The following is a 25,437-nucleotide window of genomic DNA, read 5'->3' as shown; positions in this document are numbered from 1 at the left end:
GAAGTGTTGCTGTGTTTCATTATTTCCTGAGAAGCGAGGTGTCTGACATCACGGCGCTGAGCGTCTCACATGCCTTTATTTGTTTGTTTTTACGCACCCCACACAGACTCTGTGGAAGGGTTGCTACTGTGGTTTCTTTCTGTTGTTCGTGTTTTCAAAGATGACGCTTGAACGATTAGGAAATTTTCCAGCCTTGAAAGTGGTTCTTCTGGGACTTGATTCCCAAGTCAGTCAAACACACCCAAAAGTTATTATCACGTCTCACTGACTTGATGGCCATGAGTTTGAGCAAGCCCCGGGAGATGGTGATGGACAGGGAAGCCTGGCGTGCTCCGGTCCATGGAGTCCCAAAGAGTCGGACACGACTGAGCAACTGAACAACAGCAACGTATGAAAGGGTCATTGACCTGCGTCGGCTTCGGTAGGTTGCCTCCTGGCTTTCCGCCCGTCTCACTTCTGCAAATCCTCCTGGGCCATTTGCTTTTCCCCTCATCCCCTGCCTCTCTCTGACCACACTCTCATCTCCAACCCCATCTCTCCTTTCTCCGGATGACCGACTACTTCAATGCGAAGCCCCCAGCTTCCGAAAGCCATTTCGCCCCTGACCCCTTACCAAGTTCCCCCACCCCAGATGCAACTTCCCCTCCTTGCATATGCTTCACTCACGTGATTGTCTGCTGTTTCCCATTCTCTGTGTCAGTTACCTGTCTGCTAGTGACCACGTCTTCCCCATCCAAGTGTCTGCAGAGACCCTTGTTCTCTTGTCTACGCTTGGATATGCTTGCACACGTCACCGTGCACCTCCAGCCCCACATACTTGTTGCATTAATCAAAACCCAACATCATAAAGTGAAAGTGTTACTCGCTCCGTGGTGTCTGACTCTTTGCGACCCCGTGGGCTGTAGCCCACCAGGCCCCTCTGTCCATGGGATTCTCCAGGCAAGAATACCGCAGTGGATTGCCATTTCCTTCTCCAGGGGATCTTCCCCAACCCAGGGATCCAAGCTGGATGTCCTGCACTGATAAGCAGATTCTTTACTGACTGAGTCACCAGGGAAGCCTCGGGATATTTGCAGTATTGATAGGTATGATTTTGATGCAAGTTTTTGTCTGAATAATGCCAGTGTATTCCTTTTTTTCCCCAATTTTATTTTTGATGTGAATTGTTTTTTGAAGTCTTCCTTGAGTTTATTACAATATTGCTTCTGTTTGGGGCTTCCTAGGTGGCTCAGTGGTAAAGAATCCGCCTGCTAATGCAGGAGACCCAGGTTCAATCCCTGGGTTAGGAAGACCCCCTGGAGGAGGTAATGGCAACCCACTCCAGTATTCTTGCCTGGAGAATCTCATGGACAGAGGAGCCTGGTGGGCTACAGTCCATGAGGTTGCAGAGAGTCAGACACGCCTGAGCCTGCACGCACACATTGCTCCTGTTTTATGTCTTGGTTTTTTTTTTTTTTTTTGCCTTGGAGGTATATGAGATCTTAGCCTCCTTACCAGGGATCAAACCTACATCCGTTACATTGGAAGGCAGAGACGTAACCACCGGACCCCTAGTCAAGGTCCCTGTGTAGCCCTTTAACCACAGAATTCCTTTTATCCTGTCTCTAATCGCCCCACGCTGTGTCCCAGGACCGTGGTTTGAATGTTTCTGCATCCCTGGTGTATGTGACTTCTGATATTTTTGCACCACTTTGCTCTCAGAGTAAAACAAAACCAAACAAAATTATAATGGAGGGTTTCCCGTAACTGACGGCAGTATTAGCGGTTCTGGCCGACCCTTCCTTTTGGGCTCCCATGGTTACAGTCAGTGAAAAAGAAAAATACAAACCTAACAGACTGAGCTGCTGCTGCCCACGCACATAATTCACCCTGTTCCTTTCTCTCCTGCTGCGTTTATCGAGATTCTGGCTTCAGCGTGATTCATTCTACAGGCATGTGGCTTCAGTGAGCCCTTGGTCAAAGCCCAAGCTTTCCTAGGCACCACCCTTAGCAGAGAAGTGGTTCTCCAAACCCAGATGGGTCCACCCGGCTTTATTTATCCTGGCAAATTGGCTGGCAGTCAGCGACTGTTTTGTTGGCTCGGAGACGGCATCGAAGTCGCTGAAACGTTTAGACTAATGAGATTTCCATTTGTGGCATCGAACATTCGAGCTTTGAGAGTCTTCTGTGTGTACCCACGGGGTCTTTCCAGTAGTCGTGTACAGATGTGAGAGGTGGACCGTAAGGAAGGCTGAGCACCGAAGAACTGATGCTTTTGAACTGTGGTGCTGGAGAAGACTCTTGAGAGTCCCTTGGACTGCAAGGAGATCCAACCAGTCCATCCTAAAGGAAATCAGTCCTGGGTGTTCATTGGAAGGATGGATGCTGAAGCTGAAACTCCAATACTTTGGCCACCTGATGTGAAGAGCTGACTCACTGGAAAAGACTCTGATGCTGGGAGAGATTGAAGGCAGGAGGAGAAGGGGACGACAGAGGATGAGATGACTGGATGGCATCACCGACCCAATGGATGTGAATTTGAGCAAACTCCGAGAGTTGGTGATGGACAGGGAGGCCTGGCGTGCTGCAGTCCATGGGGTCGCAAAGAGTCACACGTGACCGAGTGACTGAACAACCACACCTGGGTCTTTTCTCTGTTGCCTGGTTTTGCAAAGGAAACTTGGCTTTTTTTTTTCTTGCCCCCTCTCCTGCCTGTTTCCCCTTGCTGGCTTCAGGAGCAACAGCAGCTGCTGAATGACCGCTCTAGCATTGTCGTTTTCTGCATCTGTGATTTTTTCTTGCCGACTCCCCGGCGGGGTGGGGTGGGCTCTGTCTCTGGCTGGCCTTGGTGGAGAGCCAAGGTTGTCTTGGGCAGCCACCTCTGCGAGCAACCCCTCGGGGTCCCCCACCTCCAGACACGTAGCTTTGTGGGCCAGCCAGGACTTTGCTTCTGGATGTTCCTGGCTTTTGTAGCAACGGACACTTTTTCTGGATGGGGGTCTTTATGGCCTCCACTTGGGCCGAGTGAGAGAGATTTTATAGGAGGCTAATAAACGTTTCCCCAGTCTGTAAGCAGCACATGTTTGGGGTTATGACGAAGCATCTTGAAATCAAAATAAGAATCTCTGGTTTACGCCTTTGTATGCATCGGCCAACCTGGAGGAGGGCATGGCAACCCACTCCAGTATTCTTGCCTGGAGAATCCCATGGACAGAGGAGCCTGGAGGGCTACAGTCCACATGGTTGCAAAGAGTCAGACATGACTGAGGGACAGAGCATGCACACATGTATCCATTTTATAACTGAAAGTGTTTTGTTTGGTTTTTCTTTTTTTGGCTGCAAAGCATGTAGGATCCTGTTCCCCAAGCAGGGCTCAGACCCTCAGCCCGACCCCCTGCATTTGAGGTGCAGAGTCTTAACCACCGGACCGCCAGGGGAGGCCTTGAAAACATTTTTATTGTGGTAAAATGCAACATACAATTTACCGTTTTAAGCATTTTTTTTTGAGCACACAGTTCAGTAACATTTAGTATGTTTGTATTGCAAAATCATCACCACCATCCATCTCAAGAACTTTTTCATCTTCTCAGGCTGAAACTCGGTACCCGCTAAACAATCCATCCCCATTCCTCTCTGCCCTCAGCCTCTGGCGACCACTGTTTGACCTCCTGTCTATGAATGCGACTGGCATGTTTTTACACTGAAGTATAGCTGATTCCAGTTCACTTCAGTTCAGTCGCTAATTTGTGTCCGACTCTTTGAGACCCCATGGGCTGCAGCTTGCCAGGCTTCCTTTACAGCAGAAATGTAACACTGTTCATTTCTACTGTCTGGCAAAGTGATTCGGTTTATATGTACGTGTTCTTTTCAATGATGATTTATCACAGGGTATTAAATATAGTGCCCTGTGCTCCATAACAGGGCCTTATGGTGTATCCATTCTTCTTATAGTGTCTTTACCTCAAGTGAAACTCGCTCAGTCGTGTCCGACTCTTTGAGACCCCGTGGACTATGCCGTCCATGGAATCCTCCAGGCCAGAATACTGGAGTGGGTAGCTGTTTCCTTTTGCAGGGGATCTTCCCGATCCAGGGATCAAACCCAGGTCTCCCGCATTGCAGGCGGATTCTTTACCAGCTGAGCCACCAGAGAAGTCCAAGAAGACTGGAGTGGGTTAGCCTGTCCCTTCTCCAGCGGATCTTTCAGATCATATTGATAAGTATCCAATAGTTAAAAAAGTTACACTTTGAAATAACAGAAGAGATACATTTTAAAAAAGATGCAATTATTTCTGAATCTGGTGATGGTGAATAGAATCTAGTTCATTTCTAATTGAAATCGGCGTGATGCTTTCTATTCAACATCTGGAAAAGAAGTAACAGCTTCATCTTTCAACTTCCACCTTCTTACTAAAGGATGTGCCTGTGCGTATGGGCTAAGTTGATTCAATCTTGTCTCTTTGCAACCCCGTGGACTGTAGCCCGCCAGGCTCCTCTGTCCATGGGATTCTCCAGGCAAGAATCCTGGAGTGGGTTGCCATGCCCTCCTCCAGGGGATCTTCCTGACCCAGGGATCGAATCTGTGAACCCCATTAAATTTTCCCAATGAGAATCAATCCAATTGACCATGTTCACATCAATTTTCTTTCTTTATTTTAAACAGTTTTTTTTTTATGTAGACCATTTTTAAAGCCTTTATTGAATTTGTTACAACACCATTTCTGTTTTCTGTTTTGTTTTTTTGGCCACAAGGCATGTGGGATCTTAGTAGCCTGACCAAGGATTGAACCCACACCCCCTGCATTGGAATGCAAGGTCTTAACCACTGGACCACCAGGGAAGTTCCTCCCCACCCAATTAATTTCTTTGAAGTTTCTTAGTAGGCAAATCTTTGAGGACGTGAAGTCTAAAGAGAACAGAAAGGCCCACAGCTATTCTATACTGACTATGCACTTCTTCCTATCGGGGCAATTCCCCAGAACACAGCATAAGGGCACCGTCAGAGTCCTCTTCCACCGCACGCTCCGTGAAGCTCAGCTCTAAGCTAAATTGAACCATTCACTGTTTCTCCAAGACCCAGGATCCACATCCCGTGTCTTCCTCAAGATAATGTTCCGGCAGGGACGTTTGCCCGCCATCTGTACTTCTTGATATTTAGTCACTCAAGCATCTCCAAGTCTTTGCAACCCCACAGACTATAGACTGCCAAGCTGCTCTGTCCGTGGGATTCTCCAGGCAAGAATACTGGAGTGGGTAGCCATTTCCTTCTCCAAGGGATCCTCCTGACCCAGGGATCGAATTTTTCAGGCAAGAACACTGGAGTGCGTTGCCATTTACTACTCCAGGGGATCTTCCTACCCCCAGGGAATTGAACCTGCTTCTCTTGCATCTGCTGCGTTGGCAGGCGGATTCTTTAACACTGAGCCACCTGGGAAGCCCCGTCTCTGCTTGACCAAATCACAACCCTCTGGGACTGATCCTTCTTCTAAGAAACCTTTCTCATCCAATTTGATTCCCACTTTTAGTTTGGGACTAGCAGATGCAAACTTGTTGAAGCTGAAACGGCAATCCTTTGGCCACCTGATTCGAAGAACTGACTCACTGAAAAAGACCCTGATGCTGAGAAAGATTGAAGGCGGGAGGAGAAGGGGACGACAGAGGATGAGCTGGGTGGATGGCGTCACTGACTCGATGGACATGAGTTTGAGTAAACTCCGGGAGATGGTGATGGACAGGGAGGCCTGATGTGCTGCAGTCCATGGGTCACAAAGAGTCTGACACAACTGAGCAACTGAACTGAACTGAACGTACACAGCATGGAAAAACAGCAAGGTTCTCCTGTATAGCACAAGGAACTCTGTCCGACATTCTGATAAACCATAATGGATAAGGAATATGAAAGAGGATGTTTATATGTGTATAACTGAGTCACTTTGCTGCAGGGCAGAAACACACACACCTGTGTAAATCAACTATACTTCAATAAAGTAAAGTTTCAAAATTCTTTCAGGGGAGTTTGGGGAAGAATGGATCCGTGTATATGCATGCCTGAGTCCCTGTGCTGTCCACTTGAAACTATCAAAACATTATAAACTGGCTATACTCCAGTATAAAATAAAAAGTCTTAAAAAAAAAAAAGAAAAGTCAAGTACTCTTGCTAATGAGCATTTAGTTGGTGGTCTATTTCATCCCGGGGCTCATTGGTATAGCTCACTCATTCCTGCCACCACATTGTGAATTGATCACCAATAGTAAATCTTCACAAAGCATGAGAAGGTACAGATGAAGGAATGTGATGTATATGTAGGGACACGGAATTCTCATATCTAAGAACTCCTTGCAAAGCGGACTACTGGTGGAACTCGACAGCTAAGAATTTGTAACTCAGTTCATAAACATGCTGGGATGCCATCTCCTCAGCTATTTTAACAGCAAACACAATAAAAATGGCACTTGGGTCGCATGAAGGTAACATAAACAACGCTAGATAAAAGCAACATCTATTGCTACCTTGTACTGCTTATAAACCCAAGCCATTAAGAGTCGGAGAGGAAAAGAAATGTTTCCAAGCTCCTAAACACACACACACGTGCAGGGTTTGGGTGGGAAGTGAGAGGTTATGAATTATTCCAAGTTTTCGTTTATTACTTTGTTTCTTTTCAAACCCATGTGGAACTCGTTAAGAGTTCTTTTCCATTGGCGTTCTCTGCTACACAGAAACAATAATATAATCTGGAAACCAAAAGGGCCGGACTTGGAGGGAAAAACAGAACCTGGGAAGCTCCGACCCAGAGCATGTTTCTGATGAGATCGGTGGGTTCAGAGGCTCTAGTGTAGATTCCACTGTAAATCATATATCCTGCTCTTTCATCTCAGACTTCTCTCATAACGAGTGAATCTTTATTGCTCAATTCTGAGGCTTGGCTGTTCTTCCTGAAGCGGCTTCTGTTTATTGTGGCAAGCGGTTTAAAGAAAAATAGTGGTCTCTGTGCATTCGATGTAGGGAATTCCAGTGAGGAAGCGGTTGTTTATATGTCCCCGGGGTCCGTGGAGAGTCCTGGGTGGGTGACTCGGTCACGGCTGAGGTTTCACGTCCTCGGGGAAATCTTGGAAACTCAGGTCTTCAGAGACATCTCCCTTACAGATTACGATCCCATCTAATTCCAAACTCCCAACCCCTCCATGCTCCAGCTCCCACCCGCTTCGGCAACCACACGTCTGTTCTGTGAGTATGTTTCTGTTTCACAGATAACTTTATTTGTGTCATGTTTTAGATTCCACATATAAGTGATATCATACGGTATTTGTATTTTTCTGTCTGACTTACTTCGCTCAGTATGACCATCTCTAGGTCCATCCGTGTTGCTGCAGATAGCATGATTTTATTCTTTTTCATGGCTGAGTAATATTCCATTGCATATATGTACCATGGCTTCATTATCCATTCTTCTGTTGCGGCACACTTAGGTTGTTTCCAAGTATTGGCTATTGCGAATAGTACTGCTGTGAATATTAGGGTGCATGGATCTTTTTGCATTAAGAGTTTTATCTGGATATATGCCCAGGAATAGGATTGCTGAATCATATGGTAGTTCTATTTTTACTTTTTTTTTTTTTTGGAAACTTCGTACTGGGCTTTCCTGGTGGCTCAGACGGCAAAGCATCTGCCTACAATGCGGGAGACCTGGATCAATCCCTGGGTTGGGAAGATCCCCTGGAGAAGGAAATGGCAACCCACTCCAGTACTCTTGCCTGGAGAATCCCATAGACAGAAAAGCCTGGTGGGCTACAGTGCATGGGGTCTCGAGGCGTCTGACACAACTGAGCAACGTCACTTTCACTTTTCATACTGTTTTCCATAGTGGCTGCACCAATTAGCATTCCCACCAACAGCATAAGAGGGTTCCCTTCTCTCCACATGCTCTTCAGCATTTGTTATATGTAGCTTTTTTTTTTTTTTAAATGATGGCCATTCTGACTGGTGTGGGGTGATACTTCACTGTAGTTTTTTTTCCCTCATTGCAGTTTTGATTTGCATTTCTCTAATAATTAGCAAAGTTGAGCATCTTTTCCTGTGCTTATTGGCCATTTGTATTTCTAGAAAGATTTTTCTTAATGCTTGCTCTGTGGGGCCAGATGCAGATTCTCCTGAGTAGAAAAGTCCTTGTTTCTTTTTTTAGAGCATCAGCCAGAATGAGAAGCAGAAGCAGAGTTCTGAGCGTCACGTAGGTAGTGCTCCTCCAGACACGTTATCCTCCTATTAACCATCAGAATGTTTGTTGTCAACCACGACTTTGGGATGTATAGCCAGTACTGCATGCGTACTAAGCGTCTCTTTGTGGCCCCATGGACTGTAGCCCACCAGGCTCCTCTGTCCAGTGGAATTCTCCAGGCAAGAATATTGGAGTGGGTTGCCATGTCTTCCTCCAAGGGATCTTCCCGACCCAGGGCTAGAACCCACATACGTCTCTTATGTCTCCTGCATTGGCAGGCGGGTTCTTTACCACTAGCGCCCATCTGGGTTAACCAGTAGAGTGGAACATAAAACCCACATAAGAAATCGAACAGCTGAGCAAGAGAATAAGCTATATTTTTTCACAGACCGTCTGATCGATGAAGTAGCTACGCTGACAATGATGTATGTAAGAAAGACCTCCACGAGAAGACTTAGCAGAAGTGTTCGAGACTTCCACGAAGAAAAGGTCACAGCGATTCTGGTTGATATGAAAAGATGCTTATTATCTGCCTGTATGGATACCAACACATCGAAGACATGTGACATCAACACATCACTCTACTTAAATTTTTAGCTGCTCCCTTGTTGAATTAGCTCAGTGATTCTTTTTTTAAAAATATTTATTTGACTGCATCGGGTATTAATTGGGGCATGCGGTATCTCTCGTTGCAGCATGATGTCTAGTTTTGGAACAGGGGCTTACCTGCTCCACAGCATGTGGGATTCCAACCAGGGATCGAACTGGCATCCCCGGCGTTGCAAAGTGGATCCTCAGCCACTGTACCACCAGGGAAGTCCCTCAGTGATTCCTTCATAAAGAATTTTTAATTCTTTAATAAAGGAAGAAGCTTAAAGATTGAAAAAAATTAAAAATGCTTTTAAAAATATGGGAGGTGCAACTCATGTCCTTCTGTGGAAAGATTCAACCTCAAAAAAAAAAAATACAAATATTGCAAAACTAATCTGTGTTTTCAAAAATTTCCAGTTGAAATGCTGATGACTTTTTGAGATCTTTGCCCTTGAAATTTATCTCCAAGCAAAACTGGGCAAAATGCAGATGGCAATATGGAAAATATTAAGAGACTTGCACGGTCATATTAAAATATGAGATTTGAACTGTCATTAAAATATAGTATAAAACACTCTACAATAAGCCACAGAACAGACACCTGCAGGCATATTTAATGTGAGAAAAACTTCTGACCGCTGGGGAAGTACCACATCAATACCTCGTGTTAGAAAAATTGGTATAATTGGTCAAAAAAATTAGATTTTTCATCTTATACCACAGAGCTAAGTGAGTTACAAATGTTCTCAGTTTTGATATTTGAAAGTGAAAAATATCATAAAAGCTCGGAGGAGAATATCTGATCTCAGCATGAAGCACTTTCTAAACATAGCTAAAGGATTTTTTAAAAAATGAAAAAGATGAATGCAAGAGGAAAAAATGAGAGATATTTTGTTATTTCTCAACCTACCAACAATTTAAAACTGCTGTCGTTTGAAAAACTGCCATTCTACAAACAAAACTGCAAAAAATGATGACTGAAAAAAAAAGTATTTGTGATGCTTAGAACAAGTATTAATGCCTTGTTGTGTATTTGCGGTATTTCGGACATGCTGATGCCTTGTTATGCAAATTATTGTCTCTACTCAGGCAGCAAAGTGTAAACAGCTCAAAAGCTCATAAATAATTCCGTCGTGAAATGGACAAGTTATGTATTTTGACTGTTAATGAAGAAATGTGAAAGACAGAAAATACACGGGTATCTTTGAGTATGAAATTAGGAGTTCTTAAAATGGGAGCAGTTCTTGGGCAGAACTGTGTGGAAACATAGTATCTTTCTATGCCAGTACAGTGGCAACAGAAATTGGAAAGCCTTGTAGGGTTTTCTGAGGCACTTCCAGAATGCTTGGCAAGAAACTTAAAAATGTTCACACCCTTCAGGGTTGCAGTGATCTATCTCGGGATTCAGAGATTTATGGGAGAGCCTTTGCAGAGATGGCCAAACGTGCAAAATACCATGAACAGCCACCAAGACAGGATTCAACTCTTAACGGCATGTGCATTGAATGGGGTCTTTGTCTGACGACATGGGGAAACTCAAGTCATGTTATTGCTATGTGGGAAACAAATGGGCTGACCACTACGCGTGCATGCTGAATCGCTTCAGTCGTGTCCGACTCTCTGCGACCCCATGGACTGTAGCCTGCCAGGCTCTTCTGTCCATGGGATTCTCCAGGCAAGAATACTGAAGTGGGTTGCCATTCACTTCTCCAGGGGATCTTCCTGCTCCAGGGATCGAACCCAGGTCTCTTACGTCTCTTGCACTGGCAGGAGGGTTCTTTACCCCTAGTGCCAGCTGGGAAGCCCTAACACCATATAGTTTGGCTTATAAACAGAACATATATGTGTATGTGTGTGTGCATGATGTAACTGTTGCTCAATCGTGTCCGACTCTTTGCGACCCCATGGACTGCAGCACGCCAGGCTTCCCTGTCCATCACCATCTCCCCGAGTTTGCTCAAACTCACGTCCACTGAGTCCGGGATACCCTCCAACCATCTCATCCTCTGCCACCCCCTTCTCCTTCTGCCGTCAATCTTTCCCGGCATCAGGGTGTTTTGCAATGTGTGTGTGTGTGTATTTTTTTGCATACACTTAGCAAAATCTGAGCATGTTTCGAGTGTTTTTTTCCTGGTCCCTGGTAGCTCACATGGTAAACAATCTCCCTGCAAGTGCAAGAGACCCCTGGGTCAGGAAGACCCCCTGGAGGAGGGCACGGCAGCCCACTCCAGTATTCCTGCCTGGAGAATCCCACGGACAGAGGGGCCGGGTGGGCTACAGTCTGTGAGGTTGCAAAGAGTTGGACCCGACTGAGCAACCAACACACAACACAGTGTGATTGTGAATTTTTGTGTTTTATACTTTCCATTTTCTCCTATATGTGTTATTTATAGTTATTTATACAACGTATACTGCAGAATAAGGCTTTACAAAAACTCAGTCGAGTACGGGCGAGTACGGGCTTGCTGTGTGAAAACAGCAGAAACTGGGTCTTCTCCTCCCAAAAGGCTCCCCCACCCCCGACCAGATCTGTGTTTTGTTGTTATTGCTCTTTAGTTGCTAAGTCCTTTCCGAGTCTTAGCGACCCGGCGGACTGTAGCCCACCAGGCTCCTCCGTCCGTGGGATTTCTCGTTTCTGGATAAATCTTTAAGTCCCTCCAGGAACCTGGCCTCACGGTGGGTGGCCTTGTGAGCACTTTCCTGGTTTCTGCTGGAAAGACGACAAGAGAGATCACTTTCCCCGTATTTTGAAATGGACTCAGGGTGGTATTTTCTGTAGGAAAAATCTCGGCGGTTATTTTTCTAATTATTAGTTTTAAATCCCGGCTTTGACAGAGTCTCACTTTCCAGAATCAGCAAAAAGAAAATGAAACAGCAGTGGATAGTAATCCTGTCCCCTGAAAATTGTGCTTTTAAGCTCTTCTTTTAACTAGTAATTTAAAATAGACCTCCGGCTCCTGCCATTGTCCAGGAAGAAAAATAGAAAAAAAAAAGCTTTTACACAGAATCTATTTTTATAATCATTGAGAGAAAGATCTTGAGGAAGCCCATAAACTCCCAGCCTTCATCTACACCTAGAAAAAGTATCACTGAATTATCCTGACATATTTCACAGATGCTTATATACCATAAAGTAATAGAAAAAAAAAAAGAGAGAGGGACTGCAGAAACCTTCACGGTACACAGGAAGTCTCTTGGATTTGTTTTATCATTATTTTTAGGCTCACGTTGCCAGACCTTAATGGAGAAAATGTGTTAGTCACTCAGTCGTGTCTGACTCTTTGCGACCCCATGGACCGTAGCCCGCCAGGCTCCTCTGTCCATGGGATGCTCCAGGCAAGAATACTGGAGTGGGTTGCCATTCCCTTCTCCAAATGGAGAAAATAGCCTTGTTTTTTTTCCTCCCAAAAGCCGTGTGAGTGCGCTTATTTTTCAAAAAATGTAAAGTTGAATGAGGTTTCTCACTAACAGTGCATCTCTGCTCCCAATCCTTTTATGACTTTGTAAAAATCAAAATACAGTTTATTCGTTCTATTCTTTTAAAAATATTTGTGTATTTGGCTGCACAGGGTCTTAGCTGAGGCACACGGGATCTTGACTTGCAGCACGCAAACTCTTAGTGGCAGCACGTGGAACCTAGTTCCCTGACCAGGAATCGAACCCGGGACCCCCTGCTTGGGGAGCGTGGAGTGTCAGCCTTTCCAAGGACAGTGTGGAAGTCTCAGTGGTATACAGTGCCTGAACGTGCTTTGCAAACCACAGACGTTTTAAACCCAGGGGGATAACAGCAAGAATTCTGGAAACAGCAATGCATACTTGCATGCATGTGCACACGTGTGAGTCAATTCAGTCGTGTCTGACTCTTTGAGACCCCGTGGACCGTAGCCCCCACCAGGCTCCTCTGTACATGGGATTCTCCAGGTGAGAATATACTGGAGTGGGTTGCCATGCCCTTCTCCAGGGGATCTGCCTGACCCAGGGATCGAACTCACATCTCCTGTATCTCTTGCATTGCATATCTAATTTCGAAGTATCTAAGTCTCAGTGTGACTGTCTTTACTAGAAAATTTTTAAGAGTTGAGTTTTTTTTAGGAATGCTATAACCAATTACACCAAACTGGGTGGCTTAAAACAAGAAATTCATCCATCCTTGATAATAGATTTCCGTCTATTTTCATTGTCTCCTAGCTAGTTAGCTAGCTATTATCTACCTACTATATATGTATGTATCAATCATCTGTCTACTTAGCTATTTCCATAATTCATCCATGCATCCATCCACACATCTATATCTATATATCATATATTGTCTATGAATCATACGTATTGTCTACTATATATTTATGCATCTATCACCTATCTTTCTATACATTCATCTATCCACATACCTATTTGTCTCATCTATCATCTAGCTATCTTATCTATCATATCTGCCTATTTTCTGTCATCTTTATCATCATCCAGCTAGCTAGCTATTACCTACTATATATTTATGTATCCGTGTTTCCCTGGTGGCTCAGCTGGTAAAGAAACCACCTGCAATGCAGGAGCCGCAGCAACTGTGAGTTCAGTCCCTGGGTGGGGGAGATCCCCTGGAGGAGGGCATGGCAACCCACTCCAGGATGGTTGCCTGGAGAATTCCCATGGACAGAAGAGCCTGGAAGGCTACAGACCACAGGCTCACAAAGAGTCAGACACGAATGAAGTGAGTTAGCACCCAGGCACTATTTTATGTAGCTATCAATCATTTGTCCACCTATCCATCCATCCATCCACACATCTATCTTATATATCATCTATGTCTCTATACATCATCTATCTAGGAATCTACATACTGTCTACCTATCAATCATATCTATCTATACATACATATCTATACACGTATCTATCAATCAACTATCCACTCGTTTATCCACATACCTATTTATCTATCTGATCTATCATATCATCGAGAGAGTCAACTCCTAGGCAGGTTGATAAGAAGTCTGGGGGTCCCCAAGGAGAGAGGGGTCTGGAATTCTCAAGGAGGAGGAAAGGACAAACTTTTTTTTTTTCTTCTACATTCCTTAGGATTATATAACACTAGTGTATCCTGCTTGAGGACAGTTTCTGGAAAAAAAAACCTTCTGGCTAATCCTGTTATCTTAAAATGTAAATTATGGCAGTGGGTCTAGTAAGGTCTTTACAACCTCCAGACATTCTTTTGATTCACTGAAATAACTAATTAAAAGTATATGACTCCACTGCTAACACTAGCGAGGGGGCACTCTTTCTGCCCCCTTCTGATGTCTATGTCAAAAGCTTTCTCTATCTCTTTTATAGTTTAATAAAACTTTATTACACAGAAGCTCTGAGCGATCAAGCCTAGTCTCTGTCCCTAGGTTGAATTCCTCTCCTCTGGAGGCCAGGAATCCCGGCCTCTTTCATGGTTCAGCAACAACCTTTCATCTAGCTATTTTGTATCGTCTACCATATACATATATGATATACTGACCTGATGGACATGGGTTTGAGCAAGCTCTGGGAGTTGGTGATGGACAGGGAAGCCTGGTGTGCTGCAGTCCATGGGGTCACAGAGGCGGACACGACTGAGCAACTGAACTGATATACGTATATATCTATCAACCATCTATCCATCCATCCATCCATCTATCATCTATGGATCATCTAGCTATCTATCTATGTATTGTCTATCTATCAAATTGTGCCTACTTAAGATCTCTCATGGTGGTTCTCAACTAAGGGTGATGGGAGGGCACTGAAAATATTTAGAGCCATTACTTGACTGCTACGCACCTGGAGTGGAAGACGCTACGGGCGCTCTGTGGGTATGGCCTACAGATGCTGCTAAACACCCCACGATGCACACCACAGCCCCCACTCCAGAAGATGACCCAGCCCTCAAAGTTCTTGCTGCTAACGTTGACAAACCCTGTCTGAGATAAAGCGTTTGTCTACGGAGCATGAACGCTTCAAGCAGGACATGTTTCCAACACATCTGGGTGCCCTGGTACCCCATCGTGGTACCTGGCACATCCTAAGGGCTGTGGAAGTATCCTTAAGCCCATAAACAGATTCATGCATGGGACAGTATCCACGCTTCCCAGAATGGTGGGAAGCCAAGCTCTCTTTAGTTTCAATGACTGCTATTCTTTCCAGATTGGTGGCATGGTGAAAACTCACCTTCTTCCCAAATAGTTATCTTGAGTTGCTTTTTACCCGCTCCTCAGGGCAGAAAGCTAAAACATGCATGGGACATGCACCCAAGATGTCTCTTTCCTAAATAAAATCAGCGGAAGGATTGCTGTGACACCATTTTTTCAGCCTCAAATTATCTTGGTTCAGATTGGGACTGTTTCCACACCGCCTTCCTGTCAAAGGGGTTGCCAGAGCCACCCTCTTGGACTCAGTTCCTTTGTAATAAAAAGAGTTGCAGAGAATGGAGTGATTCCAGTGTGGTGGATAAAAGCAATTTTTAACCAATCTAATTTATTAAGTTTTTTTTTGACGTGGACCACCATTTTTAAAGTCTTTATTGAATTTCTTACAATTCTACTTCCATTTTAGGTTTGGGTTTTTTGGCTCCGAGGCATGTGGGATCGTCAAAGTCTTAACCACTGGATCATCAGGGAAGTTCCTCAACCAATCTGATTTAAAACTCAAATGCAAGTCATGTGCTTCTGCCCTTGAAAAATATCACTGTCATGACTGCTTGGCTCTTTGGAAAATATTATTTTATTATCCAATGTACACTATATGGACCTTAAAAATACAGTAAAGCAGTCATGGAAATAACAGATCAACTTTCAGTGGACACAGACAGGAGGAAAGTGATTTCCGGGCTTGTCCAGAAGGCAAAGGGGGTTTATTCTCTGGGGTCACAACTTTGCTTTCTGCTCTGTCTCATCTCATCTCCCTACAACTCTCATGGGATAAACTCTGTTATAAACAAGGAAATTCAGTATGTCACTCCCCGCCACCCCCCCACACACGCCACACGATCCCTGGGAACAGTAATATCTTCGTGGTTCATGAATTTGAAGGAAGTTGAGGAGGAACTTGATTCAATTGCATTTCCATGCCTACTCTAATGTATCCAAGTCTTGTAAAGACCAATAATTTACTATTTTTAATGAGACAGAAAGTACGTCTTTTGCTTTCTACTCTCATCGTCTGATTAGAAAGAAAATATATATATATAAAACACTATATAAAAAGTGAGTTCCAGGGAGAAAGCATTCTTATAAAATGAGAGATGTATTGTATGACACTTGTACGTGGGGAAAAAATAAAATTCAATCATTGTAGTTCTCAGCCCTTGTTGGGCAAAGCGGAATTCTGAAATAACAGAAAGATGGATACTCATTCTAGAAGGTTCTATCGTGCTGAAACTGCAGCAGGTTAACTAGGGAACTCATTTTGCAGGCGGGTAGCGAGGCACAGTGAATCTCTATGATTTATTTGCAGTGAGAGCTCCTTAGGGATCCTACAGACGCTCGTTCAAGCGGCAGGGTGGTGCCCGTGACTCAGAAATTGAGATCGGCACCCAAGTCCCGTGAAAAGCAAGACCAGAGCACTTGGCATCCTGTAAACATGTCACAAAGTCCCCCCACAGCGGCAGACACCTCCTTACAGACTCTACGGTTGCTACCTCTCGTCATCAAGCGCGGGTCAAGGTCAACGTGAGCCTGAAACCCACCAATCCAGAGAGGGGCTGCCACTGTTGATGATGTCCAGTCGCTCAGTCGTGTCCGACTCTTTGCGACCCCATGGACTGCAGCACGCCAAGCTCCCCTGTCCTTCACCATCTCCCCGGAGTTTGCTCAAACTCATGTCCATTGAGTCTGTGATGCCATCCAACCATCTCATACTCCGTCACCCTATCTCCTTTTGCCTTCAGTCTTTCCTGTCATGCCACCATGACCCAAGACAAACCCTTTTCGATCTCTGACCTTCTGGCCCCAGCTGTGACCCCCAAAGCAGGCTTCGTGCTAACTTCCCAAGCAAAGGCAACCCACTCCAGTATTCTCGCCTGGAGAATTCCATGGACAGAGGAGACAGGTGGGCTACCGTCCAGGGAGGGGAGGGGGGTGTCACAGAGAATCCCACACGACTGAGCGACAAACGCTTTCAGTTTCAGGTGACAGGCCTGGAGTCCCCGCCGTCTGGTTTGGCATTTCAGTAGATGTGGACGTAGGTGGTCTTAGAGTCGCTGCCCAGGAGGTTTTTTGCAGTGCATTTGTAGAAGCCGGCGTCTCTCTGGGTGGCCTGCTGGATGGTTAGGGATCCCTGCGGGTGCAGGAATCTGTTGCCATAGAGACGGGGCTGAGTCCCCACGGTGAGCTGCGACTTGTCGGGCAGCTCCCAGCTTATCTCGGCTTTGGGGATGCCCATGGCCATGCAGCTGATCTTCACGGTGCTGCCAGGGCGGGCGTAGATGACCGGCGTGGGCTCGCTGGTGATCCGCGGGGGATAGGCGATGACTATCACCGGGACGCTCACGACAGAAGCTCCGTGTTCGCCGTCCGCGTTGCACACGTAGGTGCCGCGGTCGAAGACTGAGGCATCCCGCACGGTAAGGGTGCCGTTCTCCCAGAGGGCGAAGCGTCCCCGGACCTGGGGGCCGTCCAGCACCACGCCGCTGGGCAGCGTCCAGGAGGGGCGCGTCCCCCGGGTGCCCGGGGGTACGCAGGGCAGCCGCAAGGTCTCGCCGTTGACGATGCTGACCAGGTTGTGGTAGCGCTTGCTTGTCTCGGGCTTCAGCCCCACCTTCAGGGACACCAGCCTCTCCGTGTGGCCCGCCGAGTTGCTGGCCACGCAGCGGTAGGCGCCGGCGTCCTCGGAAGAGAGGCCGCTGACGTGAAGCATGCCGTCCCCCTTGTGGAAGAACCTGTGGAGCCGCTGGCCACTCCGCAGCTCCGTCCCGTTGGGCAGGACCCACAGCAGCGCGGGCGTCGGGGTGCCCGCGGCCGAGCAGTTGAGACTGATGGTGTGGCCGGCCATGGCCGTGATCTTCTCGCTGACCGGGTCGTGGAAGATGGGCTTCTCCAGGGGCTCCAGGACGGTGAGCTGGACCACCAGGCGGGCCTCCCCGCCTTCGTTGCGCCCGATGCACGCCAGCTGCACCGAGTCGCTCGTCCGCAGGCTCTTGATGTCCAGGGTTCCGTTGCGATGGATGGTGATGCGGTTTCCGTAGTAGGGGGCAGGCAGGACCACGCCCTCGGGGAAGGCCCAGAGCACCCTGGGCGTGGGCACCCCTTCTGCCCGGCAGTCGATGAGCTTGCGGCTCCCGCCGGGGGCCACCTCCCGTACGGTGGTGATGGCTTCGGGGTAGCCGTTGATGATGGGCGGCTGCACGTGGACATGGATCCAGACAGTCTTCCGGTCCTCCCCGGCGCTGTTCCTGACCACGCACGTGTAGTTGCCGCTGTCGGAGCGCTGGGCCTTCTGGATGAGCAGCGTGCCATCCTGGTAGACCTGGTACTTGTCGGACAAGGCAGGGATGAGCCGGTGGGTGGGAGACAGCCAAGTGATCTTGGGCGTGGGCTCCCCTTGGGCCTCGCAGGCCACGGTGACCACGTCCCCGTAGGGCACCTGAATCACCGAGTACGTCTTGTTGCGGATGGCGGCCGGCTCGCTCACCACCTTGACACGCACGCGCATCTCGTCCTTGCCGACCCGGTTTTCGGCGAAGCACGTGTAGTCCCCTTCCTCCCGCGGGCCCACCTCGTTGAAGTAGAGGGTCCCGTTGTGGAACACCACGTAGCGCTTGGCCCGTCCGCCGCTGTCGTCCGCCTGCATGAAGGAGTTGACCAGGCTGCCGTCCGGGAGGCTCCAGGAGATCTCGGGGTTGGGGAGCCCCGTGGCCAGGCAGTCCACCTTGAGGTCGCCCCCGTAGAGGACCCGGTGGTCGTTGGCTTCCTTGTGCTGGATCTTGGCGGCCTTCATCACCACGTTCACCTTGAGAGCCACGAAGTCGTCGCCCACCTTGTTCCGGGCGACGCACAGGTAATCCCCCGCGTCTTTGTCGGTGACCGACTTGACCACCAGCGTCCCGTTGGCGAACGCCTTGATCCTGGTGTCGAAGCTGATGGGGAAGAAGGAAAGGAGGAAGAATGTCAGTCTCCCAAACGCTCTCTCGCCTGGCTTGAGATCACCAAAGCCAGACAGAAACTTGAGGTCCTGACAACTACCGGCGCTCAGGCTGTTGCTTATAGTCACTAAGTCGTGTTCAACTCTTTGTGACCCCGCGGACTGGAGCCCGCCAGGCTCCTCTGTCCATGGGATTCTCCAGGCAAGAACACTGAAGGGGGTTCCATGCCCCTTCTCCAGGGGATCTTCCCCACCCAGGAATCGTACCCTCATCTCCTGCACCGCAGGCAGATTCTTTTATCACTGAGTCACCTACTCCATGGGATTCACCAGGCAAGAATACTGGAGTGGGTTGCCATGCCCCTTCTCCAGGGCATCTTCCCCACCCAGGGATCGAACTTGTGTCTCCTGCACTGGAAGGCACATTCTCTACTGCTGAGTCACCAGGGAAGCTCCACCAATACACAAGGCTGCCGCTCATAACGTCAGGCGGTTTTTGCAGCCGAGAGGGGACACTATCCAAACACAGAAGCAATTTATTTACCATGAATAAGAACCTCCCTGTGGAGCCTGCCCTCTGGCTGGGCTGGCCCCGGATTATAAGATTCGAAATGCAGCCTACGACATCAACCCTGTTAGCGTGGGTGTGTCTGTGTGTGTGTGTGTGTATTAAATATTTGCATGCGGTGCGGTGCTTAGGGTAATGATAAAATCAGATCAAATGCTACAGTCACAGACAGAATGAATATGCATTAACCTTAGGAAGAGGTGAAATTTTTCCTAAAGAAAGCGCTTTACAGACGATTTCTACTCTTGACAGTTCTTATGCTGCTGGACTGAACTGTGAGACAAACAGGAAGCAAAGTGGCAAAAACGTGGATCACGGAGGTGCGGTGACCTGAAGAGTTTCCATGCTAAGGTAGGATGCTTCAGAACTTGATGCTGTTGGTCTACGAGTTTCTTCTCTAAAATATGTCAATGTCAATGTGTCAGTGGTTCAGTCGTGTCTGACTATTTGCAACCCCCATAGACTGTAGTCCACCAGGCTCCTCTGTCCATGGGATTCTCCAGGCAAGAATATGGAAGTGGGTTGCCATTTCCTTTTCCACTAAAGCCTTAAGATCCTCACCAGCTTGCACTCCCCTATGCTGACATGCCATTTCTCCACTCAGTAGACCTACATTCACACGCTGCTGAGTTAATATGTAAGAAGAAAATTTTTTCAGCATAAAGGGGCAACATGGAAAGTAAGACACAAATAGCTACCCTAGCTACGGGACATTTTTATAAATATGTATTGGCATCTCCTCCAGCAGTGCAGAGCTAATGCTTTGAATAACGGGTTAAGACATTTGGGAAGCTGCTGCTGTAAAAGTGTCCAACATCTCAGTTACTTATAAATTATCATTCTGGCTTCTGTAGGGGGAACTTGAACATTCATCCCTAAATATTTCCTACATACTGCATCATTCTCATAGCATGTATGGAATGGCTAATTAAAAAAAAAAAATGCCTATGACGAAATTCAACCTGTTAACCTGATTGCTGTTGTTGTTAAGTCATGGCTGACTCCTTAGAGACACCATGGACTGTAGCCCGCCAGGCTCCTCTGTCCATGGGATTCTCCAGGCAAGAATACTGGAGTCGGTTGCCATTTCCTTCTCCAGGGGATCTTCCCGACCCAGGAATCAAACCCAGGTCTCCTGCACTGTGGAGAGATTCTTTACCAACTGAGCTATAAGCACCTATTGGAGAGGACCAAAAAAACTGTTTCGTTGGCCATGGGAAAGAGAGTCAAGTCTGTGTGAATTAGTTGGTCACTGGATAGCGGTGGAGAAGACAAAGATATCTTAATGTGTCTTGGAGTCAGACTCCAGAAATGTATACAGTAGCACATGTCTGCAAACATTTAGAAACGCCTATGGCAGCAAACCATAGTCTTGGTCACAATCAGAATCAACAGAGCAAGTCTGAAAAAGAGGCCTGGCTCCACCGCACAGGAGACTTGGCTGCAAGACGCGAAAGTCCAATATCTCTGTTTTTTAAACAATCTGAGCGTGTAGGCGGGGCAGAGAGCCCACTCCTTTATAAAACTCCCATGGGCTGTTTAATGACACTTTTTCTGAGAATGTAATTAGCCAGAAGCTAGGAATAATGAAGCTACAGAGACCGCCGTTTATGATTTACAGCGAGAAGCCGGTAGGAGGGCCCCTGTTGACGCTGGAATGACCATCCTTCATCTCAGCGTCCGTTCAACACTTGCCTCAGCCTTGCCAATGTCAATGGAAAATAGGCCTCCACGTGGCAGGACACCGGCCCAGCTGGAAGATATTCTGGGGAAAACTGGGTACGTGGTATTTCGGGTTGACTGTGCTAAAGTTCACGAGGTACCACCCAGCCGCCTGAAGTTAAAATATACAGGCTGCGAGAACACTACAGCCTCCTTTTCCTGCACTGGAAGGAGGCTGGGCGGCCGCACAGAACCTTGGACGCTGCTTTTTTGGTCCTGTCCCCGGGGAGGAGCCCACACCTAGCTCCCCGGCTCTGGAGGCTGAAGTGGGGGCGGGGGAGGGGGTCAACACGGCGTCATGGGTGTGGCTTTGCCTCCCAGCTGCCAACCACTGTCTCTTTCCTCTGCAGCTTAAAACACTGAATAAAGAGACAGTGGCCTTGGGGGGAACTAGCCCAGGATTTTGCAGCTTCGGCACTACTAATATCAGGGGCTGGATGAGTGTCCACGGTGGGGTGTCCTGTGCATGGTGGGGTTTTGGGCAGCACTCCTGGTCTATACTGATTAAACAGTAGCATGTAGGTAGGTATGTATGTATGTATGTGTGTATGGATGGATGTATGGATGGATGGATGTATGCATGGATGGATGGATGGATGGATAGATGGATGCATGTATGGACTGATGTATAGATAGATGTATGCATGGATGGATAGATAGATGGATGGATGGATAAATAATTAGACAGTCACTTAAGCTAGGTCAGCGTTTCTCAGCCTCCCCACTCTCTTTATGTGGGGCATCCTCTGCACTGTGGGGTGTGGAGGAGCATCCCTGGTCTCCACTCACCATGCCCAGGAGCACTCCCAGCCAAGCTGTGACAACCAGAAATGTCTCTGGATATTGTCAGATATCCCCTCAGGGCCAAGTCATCCCCGGTTGAGAACCACAGCTAGAGATGGATAGATGGATACATGGATAGATGGATGGATGGATGGGTAGATGGGTAGATAGACATATGGATGGATAGATGTATGTATGTATGGATAGATGGATAGATGTATGTATGTTTGTATGTATGGATGGATAGATGGATGGATGGACATATGTATATACGTATGGATGGATAGATGTATGTATGTATGGATGGATAGATGGATAGATGGATAGATGTATATACGTATGGATGGATAGATGGATGGATGGATAGATGTATGTATGTATGTATGTATGGAGAGGTAGATGTATGTATGTATGTATGTATGGATGGGTAGATGGGTAGATGGATGGATGGACAGATGTATGTATGTATGTATGGATAGATGGATAGATGGATAGATGTATGTATGTATGTATGGATAGATGTATGTATGATTGTATGTATGGATGGATGGATAGATGGATGGATGGACAGATGTATGTATGTATGGATGGATAGATGGATGGATGGATAGATGTATGTATGGATGTATGGATAGATGGATAGATGTATGTATGTTTGTATGTATGGATGGATAGATGGATGGATGGACAGATGCATATATGTATGCATGTATGGATGGATAGAGAGATGGATGGATGGATGGATAGATGTATGTATGTTTGTATGTATGTATGGACAGATGGATGGATGGATGGACAGATGTATATATGGATGCATGTATGGATGGATAGAGGGATGGATGGATGGATGGAAGGACAGATGTATATATGGTTGCATGTATGGATGGATAGAGGGATGGATGGATGGATGGATAATTAGTCTCTCACGCTAGTTGAGGGTTTCTCAGCCTCAGCCCTGCTGACACCTGGACTGGACGACTCTCTCATATGGGGCATCCTGGGCACTGTGGGGTGGGGGGCAGCGTCCCTGGTCTCCACCCACCGCATGCCGGGAGCCCCACTCCCCCACTCCTGAAGTCACATCAACCAAAAATGGCTCCCAAAATTGCCCAAAGTCCCCTGGGGACAAAATCCCCCTTGGTTGAGACCCATTGCTGTAGATTCATGCATCTGGCCCTCAAAGACAGGGCAACAAGGCAAGGTGCTTTTTCTTGTAGCCAAAATGAAGTTTAAGAATTCCAAATGTGTGACCTTTGTGCTGTCATCGTGCCTTCCAATGTTTTGTTTTCCCCTCCTTTCCTTCTGTTGCTGCTACATTTTAACATAACACGTGGAGCTTCTATGTGTTTTGTTGAGATTCGATTATAGAAAGAGAAGGCAAATTGTTTTTATCTATCCTTTTGGTGTTGCTGTTTAGTCATTAAGCCGTGTCCGCCTCCTTGCAACCTAATGGACTGAAACCCGCCAGGCCCCTCTGTCTGTGGGATTTCCCAGACAAGAATACTGGAGTGGATTGCCATTTCCTTCTCCAATCTATTTAAAATGGTGTTAAAATATGATCACGAAAACAAAAGCTATCAGTTAATCTTTCTGTGTGCGTGTTGGGGGGACAGTTGAGGAGGAGGTAAGGGCCAGGTGTTTGTCTACATCTCTTGGGACTTCCCTGGCAGTCCAGTGGTTAGAACTCTGGCCTTCCACTAGCAGGGGGCAAGGGTTTGATCCCTGGTAAAGCAACTAAGATCCCACATGCCCCACGGTGCAGAGAAAAGAAAGATTGCATCACGTGAGAAAGAAATGCCCCTGCAGCCAGAAGACACAGGAAGCAGTGTCTGTGCCGATTGATTCCAGCGCCTGCTTAGTCGCTCAGCCGTGTCTGACTCTTTGCAACCCCACGGACCGTAGCCCGCCAGGCTCCTCTGTCCATGGGGATTCTCCAGGCAAGAATACTGAGTGGGTAGCCTTTCCTTTCTCCAGGGGATCCTCCCGACCCAGGGATCGAACCCAGGCCTTCTGCACTGCAGACGTACTCTTTACTTCTGAGCCACCAGGGAAGCCCAAGAATACCAGAGTGCGTAGCCTATCCCTTCTCCAGCGGATCTTCCCCACCCAGGAATCGAATCTCGGGGTCTCTCCGGCATTGCAGGAGGATTTTTTTTTCACCAACTGAGCTACCAGGGAAGCCCATTCATTCCAGACAAGGAGTCGTCCCCTTTTCTATCCAACCCCAAGAAAAGGTGTCCCTCCAAATCCCAATCGTTGGAAAAGACCCTGATGCTGGAAAAGACTGAAGGCGGGAGGAGAAGGGGACGACAGAGGATGAGATGGATGGCATCACCATCTCAACAGACATGAGTTTGAGCAAACTCTGGGAAACGGTGAAGGACCAGAGAAACACGGCATGCTGCAGTCCATGGGGTCACAAAGAGTCGGAGACGATCGAGCAACAAAGAAATTCCAAGGCGAGATGGAGGGAGGTGCCCTAACAAAAAAATTCCAAGGGGAGGCACGCGGAGGTGCCCGAGGATTGATGGTTAGGGCGGAGCGCCCCATACGTACGTACGTACCTGAAAAGCGCGTCGATCATCCGCTTGGACGGCAGCCTCCAGACGATGCGCGGCCAGGGGTCCCCGGAGGCGCTGCAGTCCAGCCGGAGGGTCCCCCCGTAGCGGACGTCGGTCCTCTGCGGGGAGGTGCCGGTGATGCGCGCGTTGGCGGCCGCGCGCTGGACCGTGAGCTGCACCGTCCGGCGCGCAGAGCCCACCAGGTTGGCGGCCACGCACTCGTAGCGCCCGCTGTCCTGGGGCGCCAGGTTGCGGATGTAGAGGGTCCCGTTGGGGAAGACGAAGAGGTTGCCGTGGACGAACTGCGAGGGGCGGATCTGGGTGCCGTCGCGGAGCACCCAACGTACGCTGGGCAGGGGCGCGGCGCGGGCCGTGCAGTGGATGTGGATGCTGAGGCCGGGCGGCAGCGAGATGTTCTCCGCCTTCTCCTGGTGGATGACCGGGGGCAGCGCCGCCACGTGCAGGCGGATGGCCAGGCTGTCGGCCCCCGCCGCGTTGCTGGCCACGCACTTGTAGACGCCCCTGTCTTGGAACGACGCCTCCTTGATGCTCAGCGTCCGGTTCTCGTGCAGCGTGACCCTGCCCTCCACGGGGGACACGGTCTGCCACACGCGCCCGTCGGGGAAGACCCAGGAGATCTGGGGCGCGGGGGTCCCCTTGGCCAGACACTCCATGGCGATGGTGTCGCCCAGGTAGACGGTGACATCCTTGTAGTGGGAGGCCAGGATCTGGGGCTGCTGCACGGTGACCGACAGGAGGACCACCATGCGGTCGGCCCCGTGCAGGTTTTTGGCCGTGCAGATGTACTGCCCGCGGTCCTGCACCTGGACGCTCCGAATGACGAAGGTGCCGTTCTTCAGGACCTCGAACCGCTGCAGTCTGGTGTTGGGGGTCATCAGAGCGCCTGGAAGTCAAAGAACAGCTGCCATCA

The 25,437-nt window shown here is 48.0% G+C and overlaps 1 protein-coding gene and 1 long non-coding RNA gene across 2 annotated transcripts in view; one reads left to right on the top strand and one right to left on the bottom strand.

Annotated features, from left to right (window-relative positions):
* Positions 1 to 25,437, top strand: part of LOC145536412 (uncharacterized) — a 111,442-nt gene that overhangs the window by 26,796 nt on the left and 59,209 nt on the right. Inside the window, exon 2 of the long non-coding RNA XR_014075828.1 lies at positions 19,693 to 19,791. This is a non-coding gene — a long non-coding RNA (uncharacterized LOC145536412). The remainder of the gene's footprint in view (positions 1 to 19,692; positions 19,792 to 25,437) is intronic.
* MXRA5 (matrix remodeling associated 5) overlaps positions 15,500 to 25,437 on the bottom strand; it is a 29,379-nt gene continuing 19,441 nt past the window's right edge. Inside the window, exons 6-7 of the mRNA XM_081565737.1 lie at positions 24,510 to 25,410; positions 15,500 to 18,867 (exon numbers count right to left, since the gene is read on the bottom strand). Of these exons, the coding sequence (XP_081421863.1) occupies positions 16,959 to 18,867; positions 24,510 to 25,410 (2,810 nt within the window). The 3' untranslated portion in view covers positions 15,500 to 16,958. The remainder of the gene's footprint in view (positions 18,868 to 24,509; positions 25,411 to 25,437) is intronic.

This window comes from Giraffa tippelskirchi, chromosome X (genome assembly GCF_054371585.1).
Source record: "Giraffa tippelskirchi isolate mGirTip1 chromosome X, T2T-mGirTip1v1.2.pri, whole genome shotgun sequence".
NCBI classification, from domain to species: Eukaryota; Metazoa; Chordata; class Mammalia; order Artiodactyla; family Giraffidae; genus Giraffa; species Giraffa tippelskirchi.
This window is presented reverse-complemented; position numbering and strand designations above follow the sequence as displayed.